The following is a 17,364-nucleotide window of genomic DNA, read 5'->3' as shown; positions in this document are numbered from 1 at the left end:
TTATATTTGTTATTCTTAACATGTTATAATGTGTCTTACATTTGTGTGCACTAGAAGCTTCAATACCGAGGTAAATTACGTGCGTGTGCATGTGTGTGTGTGTGTGTGCGTGCAAGCACACTTGGCAATAAAGCTTTCTGATCTGATCTGAGCCTAATGATTTTGCCACTAACATTTTGAAAGTCTCATACACCCACTGGCCGAACATGTAAAAGCCCATTCACATTCATAAGACTGTTGGAAATCTGTGCTCTGTTTGAGTATCAAGTATTTATACCAGTTAGCATTCAAACCATACAGTATCAGCATAAACACCAAGCAAGTGGTTTAATTTACACAAACCACAGTGATCTTAATCATGACTACAGGGAAAAAGAGAGTCTGCAAACAGTTTAAGCATTTGCTACCAATCCTTCTTTATTTATAATAAAGGAAAAGCAAGTAGGTCAATTAGCCAGAAAGACGATGAGTGTTCACTAGTGCATTCGCACGACAGGAGCATCTGATGTCTTTGGTCCGAACCGGAGCAGAAGGAACGGGATGGTGAAAGCGAATAACTGAAGGCACTTGATTACAGCGGTCTCAGATCATTTGGAAAAACAAAAACGAGTCTCTTTCTCTATACATGAGGAAGAACAGAAGTTGCTTGATAACAGAGTTCAATCAGAGAACTAATAAATCGCACTACATACATGGCCGGAGGCTACAAAATCATTATACATATAGTTTACATATATACAGGATTGAGCTGAAAAGATGCTGATCATCAGGACATCAAGCAACCCAAGAGAAGCGAGACAGAGGCTGAATTAACATGTGAGCAAAACAATCCAGATCTCCTGACAGACAGAAGAGCTTTTCTACATCCTGATCAAACACACAGACGCTTGTGAATCTGATATTCCAGCATTCAAAGCAAGCGCAGATTCTTTCCAACGAGAGTCTTTCAGGAAGGCAAAAGGAAGCGGACGTTGTGAGCGGAAGAAGAGCATGAGATGAGCAGATGCGTGAGGAGGAGATGTGTGAGATGCGTAAGGATATGTCAGAGGAGGAGATGTGTGAGGAGGAGATGTGTGAGGAGGAGATGTGTGAGGAGGAGATGTCTGAGGAGGAGATGTCTGAGGAGGAGATGTCTGAGGAGGAGATGTCAGAGGAGGAGATGTCTGAGGAGGAGATGTGTGAGGAGGAGATGTGTGAGGAGGAGATGTGTGAGGAGGAGATGTCTGAGGAGGAGATGCGTGAGGAGGAGATGTGTGAGATGTCTGAGGAGGAGATGTCTGAGGAGGAGATGTCTGAGGAGGAGATGTCTGAGGAGGAGATGTCTGAGGAGGAGATGTGTGAGATGCGTAAGGAGATGTCTGAGGAGGAGATGCGTGAGGAGGAGATGTCTGAGGAGGAGATGTCTGAGGAGGAGATGCGTGAGGAGGAGATGTCTGAGGAGGAGATGTGTGAGATGCGTAAGGAGATGTCTGAGGAGATGTCTGAGGAGGAGATGTGTGAGATGCGTAAGGAGATGTCTGAGGAGGAGATGTCTGAGGAGGAGATGTGTGAGATGCGTAAGGAGATGTCTGAGGAGGAGATGTGTGAGATGCGTAAGGAGATGTCTGAGGAGGAGATGTCTGAGGAGATGTCTGAGGAGGAGATGTCTGAGGAGGAGATGTCTGAGGAGGAGATGTCTGAGGAGGAGATGTGTGAGATGCGTAAGGAGATGTCTGAGGAGGAGATGTCTGAGGAGGAGATGTGTGAGGAGGAGATGTGTGAGATGCGTAAGGAGATGTCTGAGGAGGAGATGTGTGAGATGCGTAAGGAGATGTCTGAGGAGGAGATGTCTGAGGAGGAGATGTGTGAGGAGGAGATGTCTGAGATGTGTAAGGAGATGTCTGAGGAGGAGATGTGTGAGGAGGAGATGTCTGAGGAGGAGATGTGTGAGGAGGAGATGTCTGAGGAGGAGATGTCTGAGGAGGAGATGCGTGAGGAGGAGATGTCTGAGATGCGTAAGGAGATGTCTGAGGAGGAGATGTGTGAGGAGGAGATGCGTGAGGAGGAGATGCGTGAGGAGGAGATGCGTGAGGAGGAGATGCGTGAGGAGGAGATGCGTGAGGAGGAGATGTCTGAGATGCGTAAGGAGATGTCTGAGGAGGAGATGTGTGAGGAGGAGATGCGTGAGGAGGAGATGCGTGAGGAGGAGATGTCTGAGGAGGAGATGTCTGAGGAGGAGATGTGTGAGATGCGTAAGGAGATGTCTGAGGAGGAGATGTCTGAGGAGGAGATGTCTGAGGAGGAGATGTCTGAGGAGGAGATGTCTGAGGAGGAGATGTCTGAGGAGGAGATGCGTGAGGAGGAGATGTCTGAGATGCGTAAGGAGATGTCTGAGGAGGAGATGCGTGAGGAGGAGATGCGTGAGGAGGAGATGCGTGAGGAGGAGATGTCTGAGATGCGTAAGGAGATGTCTGAGGAGGAGATGTGTGAGGAGGAGATGCGTGAGGAGGAGATGCGTGAGGAGGAGATGTCTGAGGAGGAGATGTCTGAGGAGGAGATGTCTGAGGAGGAGATGTCTGAGGAGGAGATGTGTGAGGAGGAGATGCGTGAGATGCGTAAGGAGATGTCTGAGGAGGAGATGTCTGAGATGCGTAAGGAGATGTCTGAGGAGGAGATGTCTGAGGAGGAGATGTCTGAGGAGGAGATGTCTGAGGAGGAGATGTCTGAGGAGGAGATGTCTGAGGAGGAGATGCGTGAGGAGGAGATGCCTGAGGAGGAGATGCCTGAGGAGGAGATGCCTGAGGAGGAGATGCCTGAGGAGGATGTCTGAGGAGGAGATGTCTGAGATGCGTAAGGAGGAGATGCGTAAGGAGATGTGGGAGGAGAAGAGCATGAGATGAGCAGATGTGTGAGGAGGAGATGTCTGAGATGCGTAAGGAGGAGATGCGTGAGGTATATCGTGAGCATGGAGAGACACTGTGGACTAACATCTCTAACAACTGACACAAACTACGCTCAGCCCACTAAACGAGCTTCGTGACAAACTCGGCCTGCCATCTTAGTGTTGATCATCTGGTATGTGAATAACAAACGTGCTGAAAACTCTTTTTCCTCGACAGGGACGATATGAAAGAGGAAGCCCACGAGAAACACTCACAGGAACTACTGAGACTAACACTGACTCTAATGTGAGCAGCTCAGACAGAGAGGAGGAGGGAAAAGAAGAGCAAGAGAAGATTGAAGAGCAGAAGTCGGGCCGCAGCTCAACTCAGATGTAAACTTGATATTTCTCTTCATCTGACCGGTGTGTGTGTGTGTGTGTGTGTTCATCACGGGCAAGGCGTCCGTGGTTGCCTCTGTGGAAGCCCGTTGTGGGCGGGGCGATCCGAGCGATAGCCTGAGGAATGGGCGGAGCCTCGCACACTATTGGCTGGCTGGGATGTGAGGTCACCCTGGGGTCTCGCTCTATTGGTCGGCTGGGATGTGAGGTCACTCTGGGGTCTCGCCCTATTGGCCGGCTGGGTTGTGATGTCACTCTGGGGTCTCGCCCTATTGGCCGGCTGGGATGTGATGTCACTCTGGTGACTGCGCTCTCCCTGGTTACGGTAGTTGCTTCGGCCAGGGTTTCGCTCAGGGTGGGTGTTTCCATTATAGCGCTGGTTTCCCTGGTAACCGTGAATGAAGCGCCTGTTGCCCTGGAAGATCTGCACAGCAGAGAGAGAGAGAGAGAGAGAGAGAGAGAGAGAGAGAGAGAGAGAGAGAGAGAGACATGTGCCAGTTCAGAAAGAGCACATGACAGCTGGAATAAATGAGCATGTGCGACTCCTCACCTGTTTGTGTGGCCCACCGGGGCGGCCCGTGTACGAGGAGGCCTGAGGCTCAGAGGGGGGTGGAGCTTGGACAGGAACTGAGCCTGTGACGGAGGAGGAGGAGGAGCTACAGCGAGAACGGCTGGAGTAGCTCGTCTGAGGATGATACACTACGCGCACGCACACACACACACACACACACACACACACATCAACACGTCATACGTTCATTAATATGGAAAACACACAGTCCTGTTCCCTGACGCACCTGATCCGAACGACATGATGCTGCACTTCAGAGGCTCCAGATCATGGGAGAATTTCACAGCTTTACCAAGATCCTCGTCATACTTGCGCTCACTGACAAAGTGCTGGAGAGAGAGAGAGACATGACATGAGGCAACTGCTGAAGAAAAGAGATGTTTGTAATGTTTTAAACTGCCGTGTGTGTGTGTGTTCACCTTAATGTCAGCTCGTAGTTCAGTCAGCTGTTCTTCAGTCAGTGATGCTGATTGGTCAGCCAGTCTCTTCAGCGCCTCCGCTCTCTTCTGACGCCCGTCCAGAATCGCCACTGTTACACACACACAAGATCATCTTCACTGAACAGTGATCTCACACAAACACTGCTGCTGAGTCAAACTACTGGAACATCAGGGACACGTGTGTTTCTGAGCCAATCGCAGGAGTCGTAAGTGTCACGTGACTAATGACTGCAGAAAATGACTTCAAGACAACAATCAGGAGAGTATTCTTGTGTCCAATTCATACATTGAAGACCCTCCATCAAAATGAAATAAACACACAATAATGAATAACAGATTTAGATTTAAAATTTTGCAACGTTTATTAATTGTAAAACAATTTCTAAGAGAGAAAGACTCCTTTTGCAGTCAGACGGTCCATTACAGAATCCACTAGCAGGGAATAACGGGAGCCGGCAAAACCTGACGCAAGACCTCATGCACAGCCTAAACCTGTTCAGCGGCTGGAGAATATCTGTCCAATATCTGTTTCACTGCTCGTTTAGGAGTCCTGACAGTTTATTTGAAAAGACTTGTGCGTTTCTACATTGGACAGGCAAGGGTTAAAGGGAGCCCAGTGGAAATGTGTGTGAAGCTCCAGCATGAAAACACTGTCAGCACGTTTGTTTGTTTGTCTGACATGTTAACTTCTTTGGCTAGTTTCCTGGCGAAAACCATGCTTGAGTAATTCAAATTAAAATGGGAACTATTTTTAAGACATTTTTATTTTTTCAAAATTTCTAATCCTACATTTAGATTAACTTTATTAAGAACTTTTTCACAGGAATCAACTGAATATAAATGTTTTTTTTAGTCAGGACTAGAAATCCAATAAAATTTGTTAGACTGACAATGTGCTCTGACACGAGTAAATGACTGTGTAGCGCTCTATCCTGCTGTTGTGTACAGGACTTGTTTCCAGACGATATTGGAAAAAACTGACTGCAATATTTTATTTTTCTGCAATATATATTGCGATATGAAAACAGTTTCACCAGATGATTAGCTCTATTTCAAGTAATTAATCATTCTAGAATGATTAGGGTGATTTTGTAGTGGAGTGAATCTACATAGAAAATTATAAATTACAAGCATAGATAAACACAATAGAACAAAGATACAAATTGAATAAATAAACAGTTAAATAGAAACACTGTTTTCAGGTAAGTCTAACAGTATTCCGGTACAGAAATGGAATAATCAAATGTAAAACACTGCATAGTCTAGTCTTCACTGCATAAATTGACTAATCTTTGTTGAAGCTACAAAAGTGATATTGTACATGCAGAGAAAACAGAACACAAATTCCAAATTGAGTTCTCTTTCATGTCTTTATGTTCTCAAATGAGAAAATCACTTAAATGTTTAAACTGAAAGAACCTAAAATACATGCAAATGATAAACTTTCACACTATGATTGTTTAACCTTGCAATTAATCAGAGAATCACGTGCGTTTCAAACTGTGTTGGCTGGCCCGTACAGATCTCATGCAGCCCTAGCCAACAGTTATTGACAGAACAGACACACTGACAGTTAGCAGTGCGGTCACTCTACTCACTGGCTTCTGCTTTGACTTTGTCCATCTCGCCGAGAAGCGCCACCTCTCGATCCATGAGACTGAACAGAGAACAGGAACATTAGAGACAAACAGATCTCATGCTGAATAAACACTTGACTTGATTTTGAACTGCTGGTTTGCATCCGTTGCTCATAAATGTATCCATATGACACCCTGAGACTATTGCACGTCTAACTGCTTTGCTGAGTCTGTTTGCTAAAGTTTGGCATAAACCTGTAGTCACAGTGGGCAAGTTCAGATTTCCACGTCTGTGTAACAATCAGGGATTAACGGCATCTGTCCTTTCCCTAAGTTTAAGACATGAACAGAACTCATATAGGCCTACTTCATTACATGACTCCAAGTAAAATATAAATAAATACTTTCTTTCAGTAGTTAGATGCTCTGTAGTGTTTGGTGATGAGCGAAGAGTGAAAACAGGAGAATAAGTACCTATACAGATGAAGACGAGTGTGTTAGTGTATGTGTGAATGCGTGCGCGAGTGTGTTAGTGAATGTGTGTGCGCGTGTGAGTGTAAGTGCATGCATGAGCGTGTTAATGTATGTGTGGGTGTGTTAGTGTATGTGTGAATGCGTGTGCGAGTGTGTTAGTGAATGTGTGTGCGTGCGTGAGTGTAAGTGCATGCATGAGCGTGTTAATATATGTGTGAGTGTGTTAATGTATGTGTGAATGCGTGTGCGAGTGTGTAAGTGTATGTGTGAATGCAGGTGCGAGTGTGTTAGTGTATGTGTGAATGCGTGCGCGAGTGTTAGTGAATGTGTGTGTGCGTGTGAGTGTAAGTGCATGCATGAGCGTGTTAATGTATGCGTGAGCGTTTAGTGTGTTTGCATGCGTGAGCGTTAGTGCATGTGTGAGTGCAAGTGTGTTAGTGCATGCGTGAGCGTTAGTGTGTGAGTGCATGCGTGAGCGTTAGTGCGTGTGAGCGCAAGTGTGTTGGTGCATGTGTGAGCGTTAGTGTGTTAGTGCATGCGTGAGTCCATGTGTGAGCGCAAGTGTGTTAGTGCATGCGTGAGCGTTAGTCCATGTGTGAGCGCAAGTGTGTTAGTGCATGCGTGAGCGTTAGTGTGTGAGTGCATGCGTGAGCGTTAGTGTGAGTGCATGCGTGAGCATTAGTGTGTGAGTGCATGCGTGAGCGCTAGTCCATGTGTGAGCGCAAGTGTGTTAGTGCATGCGTGAGCGTTAGTGTGTGAGTGCATGCGTGAGCGTTAGTGTGAGTGCATGCGTGAGCGTTAGTGTGTGAGTGCATGCGTGAGCGTTAGTGCATGTGAGCGCAAGTGTGTTAATGCATGTGTGAGCGTTAGTGTGTGAGCGCATGTGTGAGCGTTAGTGTGTGAGCGCATGCGTGAGCGTTAGTGTGTGAGCGCATGCGTGAGCGTTAGTGTGTGAGCACATGCGTGAGCGTTAGTGTGTGAGTGCATGTGTGAGCGTTAGTGTTTTAGTGCATGTGTGAGCGTTAGTGCATGTGTGAGCGTTAGTGTGAGTGCATGTGTGAGCGCATGCGTGAGCGTTAGTGTGTGAGTGCATGCGTGAGCGTTAGTGTGTGAGTGCATGCGTGAGCGTTAGTGTGTTAGTGCATGTGTGAGCGTTAGTGCATGTGTGAGCGTTAGTGTGAGTGCATGTGTGAGCGCATGCGTGAGCGTTAGTGTGTGAGCGCATGCGTGAGCGTTAGTGTGTGAGTGCATGCGTGAGCGTTAGTTTGTTAGTGCATGTGTGAGCGTTAGTGCATGCGTGAGCGTTAGTGTGTGAGTGCATGCATGAGCGTTAGTGTGTGAGTGCATGCGCGAGCGTTAGTGCATGCATGAATGTGTGAATGCCTGTTAGTGCATGTGTGAGCATGTTACGGTGTGACTGCCTGTTAGTGCGTGTGTGTGTGTGTGTGTGTGTGTGTGTGTGTGTGTGTGTGTGTGTGTGTGTGTGTGTGTGAGAGATACCAGCTCTGCAGCTCAGCAAACGTCTGCTTCATTCTCTTGATGGATAAGTCCATCTCGTCCTTCACCACGACTCTGTAGCGAGACAGTGACGCTGCACATCTCTGCAGGTCCTTCACGGAGCGATCCACGTTCGGCCCTGACAAAACACCAAACATTTACAACACTAGACTTTCACACAGTCCCCTAAAAGAGCACAACATCTAAGGTCACTCCGAGCATGAAGAGTGTACTAGTGTTCCCTCGAGTATCTGTCCATGTGCTTGTGACGCATGAGCCACAAAACTTCAAGCCACTGGGTATCGTCAAGAATTAAATATTTTGAACCGTCAACCTCTCAGATGGACACACTGTTTTTACAGAATCCATTTATTAAAGGAGGAATATCCATTGTGACGACCTCTGCTGTTGGTTTTGGGAATTGCAGTTTGGTACCTGAACCCACTAATTACCTCAATTGACAGTCAACTGGAAACACCTGTGACAGTGCCTTAGACGCTTCTTAAGAGATCACCAACTGAGCCGAGAGAGAGGGGACTTTGTTTGCATATTTTGTTACCTTTTGCATTTACATTTCAACTTCAACATTGCATTACACTCCCATCCATGCATCTTGCTTTACACACTGATCTTGTTGATGAATACAGAAACACTTATTTTCTTTAATTATTTTCATTCTATAATTTAGTGTTGCCTTATTTTGTAAATTTGCAATGGGAAGCAGCACAAGAGTGGGTTCACTCTTCTTCTTTGTGTATTAGACAAGGTTTAATACAATTCAAGATGTTACATAGACTTCATCTGTCTAAACTAAAGCTCTCGAGGATGTTCTCTTCTGTAGACCCATTATGCGATAGATGCAGTCTAATGCTAGCATCACTAGGACATATGTTTTGGAAGTGTCCTAATATTCGTAGTTGTTGGATTTCAGTTTTTCAATTACTGTCAAAGGTGTTGGGAAAACCACTAGACCCAGACCCAGTTATGGCTATTTTTGGTGTCAGTAGTGACGATGTGGAGCTGTCTAAAAAACAGTGTATTGTGCTTGTCACACTCTTAGCACGTAGATTGATTTTGCTCAACTGTAAATGAAAAAAAAAAAAAAAAAATCCACCTCACTGCTCTGCCCTGATTAGAGATGTTATACACCACCTTCAACTCGAAAAGATTAGATTTTCCTTAAAAAAGAAGACTGATAATTTTTATGTAGTATGGAAACCCTTTATTAATTTTAGTAAGACAGCAATAATTGAACCTTAACCCCACTTCTACTACTACTTCCTCCCCCCACCATTTTTTCCCCCTAAATCATTACCTGTGTTAAAATATAAACTGTTTATATATGTAAGAATATTACTGCACACTGTTTCTGCAAAGTGAATTTTGTTTGTGCCAATGTAGAAAATGTAATAAAGAGAATCATGTATGTCACATTGATGACACCTTTATTCCCATATTTCCATTTGTGTAATTTTAGCCATGATCACTGCACTATTATTCAAACGTGGAATAAAGAACGAGTAGATGTGCCTAACCCTTAGGCTAAATGCTCGTTCCCAATGCTAACAGTAACAGAGAATCAATCCACCAATGGGCATTAATCTGTACGCCTGCCCTCCGCCTCAAACACGCGTCTATTAGGACTGCAATTAACAATTACTTTGCTAATCAACTAATCTAACGATCACTGGAACGATCAGTTGACTATTCTGGCGATTTTTGCAATGATCAATCATTAGGTCTTAAAACCAAAACAAAAAGCCTTTGTGTCCATTTACAACCATACACACACACACACACACCATAAATTGCTGTTTTCATAGTAAGGCTTTGTGTTGCAGAGGCATCACTTCACTGCACTACTTAAAGAACATTGATATGAAATACACCCTTTCCCTGCAACACAAAAGTCATGCAATAAAATTGAGAAGTAACTGAATCTATCCCTTTAGTGTTAATATAGCTTATAACATACAAACTTCAATCTCTTGTGAAACAGTGTTAGAATCGTAGACGAGGTCAAACTGCTTTCAGTCATGTAAACTTAACCTAATATAAGAGTTCAAACGAGTGACAGTTTATGAAATGATAAATGCTTTAACATGAACTCAATGATTCAGCTGCACAACAGTCACATTTCACCACTGCTCACGTCTCTCTCATGCCTGTGTTTTATTTTTATAAAGCTCCGCTTTGATATGTCACATGACAGGATTATTTGTTTGTAATTTCGTCAAACTTTCGCATGCTTAGACTAGCGATCAGTAGAGGTTCTGGTTTATGTGTTGCCTGTGGACTGATGTGGAGTCGTGCTGCTCTTCCTTAGGGTTAGGGTTGATCTCAGCCTATAGTGCCGATGGGTTAGGGTTGACCTCAGCCTATAGTGCCGACGGGTTAGGGTTGATCTCAGCCTATAGTGCCGACGGGTTAGGGTTGACCTCAGCCTATAGTGCCGACGGGTTAGGGTTGACCTCAGCCTATAGTGCCGACGGGTGAGGGTTGACCTCAGCCTATAGTGCCGACGGGTGAGGGTTGACCTCAGCCTATAGTGCCGACGGGTTAGGGTTGACCTCAGCCTATAGTGCCGACGGGTTAGGGTTGACCTCAGCCTATAGTGCCGACGGGTGAGGGTTGACCTCAGCCTATAGTGCCGACGGGTGAGGGTTGACCTCAGCCTATAGTGCCGACGGGTGAGGGTTGACCTCAGCCTATAGTGCCGACGGGTTAGGGTTGACCTCAGCCTATAGTGCCGACGGGTGAGGGTTGACCTCAGCCTATAGTGCCGACGGGTGAGGGTTGACCTCAGCCTATAGTGCCGACGGGTTAGGGTTGACCTCAGCCTATAGTGCCGACGGGTGAGGGTTGACCTCAGCCTATAGTGCCGACGGGTGAGGGTTGACCTCAGCCTATAGTGCCGACGGGTTAGGGTTGACCTCAGCCTATAGTGCCGACGGGTTAGGGTTGACCTCAGCCTATAGTGCCGACGGGTTAGGGCTGACCTCAGCCTATAGTGCCGACGGGTTAGGGCTGACCTCAGCCTATAGTGCCGACGGGTTAGGGTTGACCTCAGCCTATAGTGCCGACGGGTGAGGGTTGACCTCAGCCTATAGTGCCGACGGGTGAGGGTTGACCTCAGCCTATAGTGCCGACGGGTTAGGGTTGACCTCAGCCTATAGTGCCGACGGGTGAGGGTTGACCTCAGCCTATAGTGCCGACGGGTGAGGGTTGACCTCAGCCTATAGTGCCGACGGGTTAGGGTTGACCTCAGCCTATGGTGCCGACGGGTGAGGGTTGACCTCAGCCTATAGTGCCGACGGGTGAGGGTTGACCTCAGCCTATAGTGCCGACGGGTTAGGGTTGACCTCAGCCTATAGTGCCGACGGGTGAGGGTTGACCTCAGCCTATAGTGCCGACGGGTGAGGGTTGACCTCAGCCTATAGTGCCGACGGGTTAGGGTTGACCTCAGCCTATAGTGCCAATGAAATGGCCGGAAGAACTTCGCCTCTGCATCACACAGGTTCTCATTTGCCCGGTTATTTTCAGAGCAGACAGGGAGACTAACGACAGCAAATCAGTCACACAAAAGTCATAAAAACAAACAAATTACCAGCGATCTTCCTGGCAGCAGAACCTCGCCATGCGTCTTCGAAAGGAATGGGCATCGAGGGATTCTGGGAGCTGGAAACCGGCTTGGACTGAGACTTGTTACTACGGAAACCGTGATGGTTCTGCCGCGGCCCGTCAGTGGTTCCGGGGCTTGATGAGGACGTGACCTCTCCACCTGCAGAGATTAACCCCGTCAGCACCAGCAGGAGACAGAAGAGCATCACATGACCTCAGCTAACACACCTGTGGCCTCTGAAGCCTCCGGGACAGCAGTCTCCGCGTCGAGCTCCGCTGCGTCCAGAGACACACAGTCCAGCTGCTCACTCAGAGAGTCCAGGGACTCGCACTCGGCTGCCGCAGAACCGTTCGCATGGAAGCCGTTCACAGCCTCCTGACACTCCGCGTCTGGGGGAGATTCGGCAGGAGTCGCGTCTGCGGGAACATCGCTCTGTGCTTTCGGCTTCTTCTTCTTCTTGGGCTGTGAATCAGAGCAAACGCATGTAACACTGAAGAACAGCAGGAAGACAGGCAGCGGCACGGATTATTAAACGTTATCCTACCTTGCATCACATACACGTTTAACCCTTTCGTGTCAATTTTAAAATAGTTACTCTGAGGTTTAGAGAGGACAAAAACACCCATGACAGATCATTGTTGAAGTGGAAAAAACAAAAGTTAGAGATTTTAGTTTATGACTTATATACAGGGGTTAAAGTGAAAAAAAATCCTGAGCCTGAAAATTTTTTGGGAGGCGCGGGTGGGGGTGGGGTGGGGTGGGGGGGGGGTGCGGTGCGGTGCCTTGGGCTTCATTGGCACCATTTATTTTCAAGCATGTTAATGGCATATTTTTATGAATAAAGACCAGTATCACTGATATAGCTACTTATGTCTCTTTGTCCAAAATTTGAAACATTTATTAGGCTTAAAAAAATATAACAACTTTTAATTTAAGTAAACTTAAAACAATCATCACTTAAACCCATAATAAATGTAATATTTGCCTGTACCTTACCTGTCTAACCAATGTGAATATAGAAATTGAATACGTTTATAAAACAGTCCGCACTGCATAAATTATAAATGAAAAATAGATTAATCCTTAAGCGTTTGGCAGTTAGTAATTTTCTCTGTTCCCATTGTTCTTTGGTTAACTTTACTAACAGAGAGAATTGCTGTCACTTACCAGCCGCTGCTGACAGGATCTCACGCATTCTCTACTCTTTACGAACTAGATTGTATTTAACTCATTTTACTGTTCTTGTGAAGATACTCGACAAAACTGACATTTTGACATAGCCTAAATGTGTGTGTTATGGTTCGTACAAGCGCGAAAGGGAACTCGATGGCGCGCTGTCGACTGCGAATGCGATACTGGCGCGCGTCTTTCTGTGTGTGTGTGTGTTTCAGGAGGACATTCATTCACTGACAGCGCGTCACTGACAGCGCTCTTTTGTCTTCTCGCGCATTGATAGTTTAAAACATTTGCGTGAAGGAGAGCATGATCATATAACCCAAAGGATGACAGAAAGAACAGACGCTGCGATAAATATTTTAATACGTTAAAGCTGGACAAATTAATCGCATGCGTTTACTTTGACAGCACTAACGTTAGGCTACTTGTTGTACATTGCTGACAGAAAATGCTGCGGTTTAAAGTGGACTCGTTTTCATGGTAGGCCTACACAGAATGTGTTTTTTTTTTGTAAGCTACACAGAATATTTAATTAAATATTCAAATGAAATATTTAGCCAAGTCTGAAGTTACCAAGGAGCAGCATATGTTAACGTTAGCTCAGTTATCAACAGGTGTAGACAGAAAAGATGATTATCCTGACCTGAGCTAATTTACTGAACCAACTCACACCTCTCCTTTCTTTCTTTTCATCCATGATGACATTAAAGTCACGTACCGTTACCTGTTGTTTCTGGCGTTTCATCGCTGTCTGTGCTGCAACCGCTAAGTTACTCGCTCATTAGAACATTCAGTGAGCTATTTTACACAGGCTCGGTCCTGCTCCGAGTCCTCCGTGTCAATGACGGCGTGCGGTTAAACATCATAACAAACGAATTTGAGTGGGGGTGGGGAGGACAACGGGATTTTGGAAAGTGTCCCCATAGGAAATTACGCCCGTGCAGGAGGACATCATCCAAAGCTTCATGAACTAGCGCTCCTTTCCCCCACAACGTTAACGTGACGTATAAATCTCAATCACACTGTGTTGCCCTGCTCTGCTTCTGATAGGCTTGTAACGTTAGTAGAGCTGCGTTTCTTTCATATGATTGGTAGGTGAAATCAATTGACTCGAAAATATTAAACCGCATGCAAGATTCAAATTTATTTATTTTTCTTCCTCACGGCCGCACGCCGGAGATCCGGCACGGTGCCGGAATACTTTAAGCCCTGTATATATGAATATATATTTTATAAAGCATTTTGACCTCAAAAACTGCTGGAAAATCAAAGCCATTAATCTATAAAAAATTGTGTTCAACAATTGTGAAACAAACATTTACTTTTTTCATTATATGCCAGCAAAGCTGCAGCGCTAAAGACAGCAGCTGGCAGATCGCAGTATAAACTCACAGACACGCACTCTCACACACGCACTCTCACACACGCGCACTCTCACACACGCGCACTCTCACACACGCGCACTCTCACACACGCGCACTCTCACACACGCATTCTCACTCTCACACACGCACTCGCACTCTCACACACGCACGCGCACTCTCACACACGCACGCGCACTCACACACACACACGCGCACTCACACACACACACGCGCACTCTCACACACGCGCACTCTCACACACGCGCACTCTCACACACACGCACTCTCTCACACACGCACTCTCTCACACACGCACTCTCTCACACACGCACTCTCTCACACACGCACTCTCTCACACACGCACTCTCTCACACACGCACTCTCACACACGCACTCTCACACACGCACTCTCACACACGCACTCTCACACACGCACTCTCACACACACGCACACTCTCTCACACACACACACACATGCACTCTCTCTCACACGCACTCTCACACACGCGCACTCTCACACGCGCACTCTCACACGCGCACTCTCACACGCGCACTCTCACACGCGCACTCTCACACGCGCACTCTCACACGCGCACTCTCACACGCGCACTCTCTCACACGCGCACTCTCTCACACGCGCACTCTCACACGCGCACTCTCTCACACGCGCACTCTCTCACACGCGCACACTCACACACGCACTCTCTCACACACGCACTCTCTCACACACGCACTCTCTCACACACGCACTCTCTCACACACGCACTCTCTCACACACGCACTCTCTCACACACGCACTCTCTCTCACACGCACTCTCTCTCACACGCACTCTCTCACACGCACACACACACACACACACGCACTCTCACACACACACACACGCACACACTCTCACACGCACTCTCTCTCACACGCACTCTCTCACACGCACTCTCTCACACGCACTCTCTCACACGCACTCTCTCACACGCACTCTCTCACACGCACTCTCTCACACGCACTCTCTCACACGCACTCTCTCACACACGCACACTCTCACACACGCACACTCTCTCACACACGCACACGCACGCACACACGCACACACGCACACACGCACTCTCGCACACACGCACACACGCACACTCTCACACTCTCACACTCTCACACACGCACTCTCACACACGCACTCTCACACACACGCACACTCTCTCACACACACACACACACATGCACTCTCTCTCACACGCACTCTCACACAAGCGCACTCTCACACGCGCACTCTCACACGCGCACTCTCACACGCGCACTCTCACACACGCGCACTCTCACACACGCGCACTCTCACACACGCATTCTCACTCTCACACACGCACTCGCACTCTCACACACGCACGCGCACTCTCACACACGCACGCGCACTCACACACACACACGCGCACTCACACACACACACGCGCACTCTCACACACGCGCACTCTCACACACGCGCACTCTCACACACACGCACTCTCTCACACACGCACTCTCTCACACACGCACTCTCTCACACACGCACTCTCTCACACACGCACTCTCTCACACACGCACTCTCTCACACACGCACTCTCACACACGCACTCTCACACACGCACTCTCACACACGCACTCTCACACACGCACTCTCACACACGCACTCTCACACACACACACACACATGCACTCTCTCTCACACGCACTCTCACACACGCGCACTCTCACACGCGCACTCTCACACGCGCACTCTCACACGCGCACTCTCTCACACGCGCACTCTCTCACACGCGCACTCTCACACGCGCACTCTCTCACACGCGCACTCTCTCACACGCGCACACTCACACACGCACTCTCTCACACACGCACTCTCTCACACACGCACTCTCTCACACACGCACTCTCTCACACACGCACTCTCTCACACACGCACTCTCTCACACACGCACTCTCTCACACACGCACTCTCTCACACACGCACTCTCTCACACACGCACTCTCTCACACGCACACACACACACACACACACGCACTCTCACACACACACACACGCACACACTCTCACACGCACTCTCTCTCACACGCACTCTCTCTCACACGCACTCTCTCACACGCACTCTCTCACACGCACTCTCTCACACGCACTCTCTCACACGCACTCTCTCACACGCACTCTCTCACACGCACTCTCTCACACACGCACACTCTCACACGCACACTCTCTCACACACGCACACGCACGCACACACGCACACACGCACTCTCGCACACACGCACACACGCACACACGCACACTCTCACACTCTCACACTCTCACACTCTCACACTCTCACACTCTCACACTCTCACACACTCTCACACACACACACACACTCTCTCGCACACACACTCTCTCGCACACTCTCACACGCACTCTCTCACACGCACTCTCTCACACGCACTCTCTCACACGCACTCTCTCACACGCACTCTCTCACACGCACTCTCTCACACGCACTCTCTCACACACGCGCACTCTCACACACACGCACTCTCTCACACACGCACTCTCTCACACACGCACTCTCTCACACACGCACTCTCTCACACACGCACTCTCTCACACACGCACTCTCTCACACACGCACTCTCTCACACACGCACTCTCACACACGCACTCTCACACACGCACTCTCACACACGCACTCTCACACACGCACTCTCACACACGCACTCTCTCACACACGCACTCTCTCACACACGCACTCTCTCACACGCTCTCTCTCACACGCACTCTCTCACACGCACTCTCTCACACGCACTCTCTCACACGCACTCTCTCACACGCACTCTCTCACACGCACTCTCTCACACGCACTCTCTCACACGCACTCTCTCACACGCACTCTCTCACACGCACTCTCTCACACGCACTCTCTCACACGCACTCTCTCACACGCACTCTCTCACACGCACTCTCTCACACGCACTCTCTCACACGCACTCTCTCACACGCACTCTCTCACACGCACTCTCTCACACGCACTCTCTCACACGCACACACACACACGCACTCTCACACACACACACGCACTCTCACACACACACACACACACGCACTCTCACACACACACACTCTCTCACACGCACTCTCTCTCACACGCACTCTCTCTCACACGCACTCTCACACGCACTCTCTCTCACACACGCACACTCTCTCACACGCACTCTCTCACACGCACTCTCTCACACGCACTCTCTCACACGCACTCTCTCACACGCACTCTCTCACACGCACTCTCTCACACGCACTCTCTCACACGCACACACACACACGCACTCTCACACACACACACACACGCACTCTCACACACACACACACACACGCACTCTCACACACACACACACTC

General features: G+C 48.2%; 2 protein-coding genes across 5 annotated transcripts in view; one reads left to right on the top strand and one right to left on the bottom strand.

The window, feature by feature from the left end:
- Positions 1-391: 391 nt before the first annotated feature.
- Positions 392-17,364, bottom strand: part of spats2 (spermatogenesis associated serine rich 2) — a 33,326-nt gene continuing 16,353 nt past the window's right edge. For all 4 annotated transcript variants that reach the window (XM_081348734.1, XM_081348735.1, XM_081348736.1 and 1 more), the window contains exons 6-13: positions 11,668-11,902; positions 11,426-11,599; positions 7,822-7,957; positions 5,869-5,927; positions 4,250-4,359; positions 4,057-4,159; positions 3,810-3,958; positions 392-3,683 (exon numbers count right to left, since the gene is read on the bottom strand). In XM_081348734.1, the coding sequence (XP_081204860.1) occupies positions 3,309-3,683; positions 3,810-3,958; positions 4,057-4,159; positions 4,250-4,359; positions 5,869-5,927; positions 7,822-7,957; positions 11,426-11,599; positions 11,668-11,902 (1,341 nt within the window). In that variant the 3' untranslated portion in view covers positions 392-3,308. The remainder of the gene's footprint in view (positions 3,684-3,809; positions 3,959-4,056; positions 4,160-4,249; positions 4,360-5,868; positions 5,928-7,821; positions 7,958-11,425; positions 11,600-11,667; positions 11,903-17,364) is intronic.
- Positions 1,004-2,809, top strand: LOC308680547 (uncharacterized protein; the record flags this gene model as incomplete). The annotated part of the gene is made up of 1 exon (XM_081348733.1): positions 1,004-2,809. One exon carries the CDS (start codon positions 1,004-1,006, stop codon positions 2,807-2,809), a length of 1,806 nt encoding a protein of 601 aa, XP_081204859.1.

The sequence above is a fragment of the Scardinius erythrophthalmus genome (genome assembly GCF_964197995.2).
Source record: "Scardinius erythrophthalmus genome assembly, chromosome: 20".
Classification (NCBI taxonomy): domain Eukaryota; kingdom Metazoa; phylum Chordata; class Actinopteri; order Cypriniformes; family Leuciscidae; genus Scardinius; species Scardinius erythrophthalmus.
The sequence above is the reverse complement of the archived record's forward strand: the minus strand, read 5'-3'. Positions and strand labels throughout refer to the sequence as shown.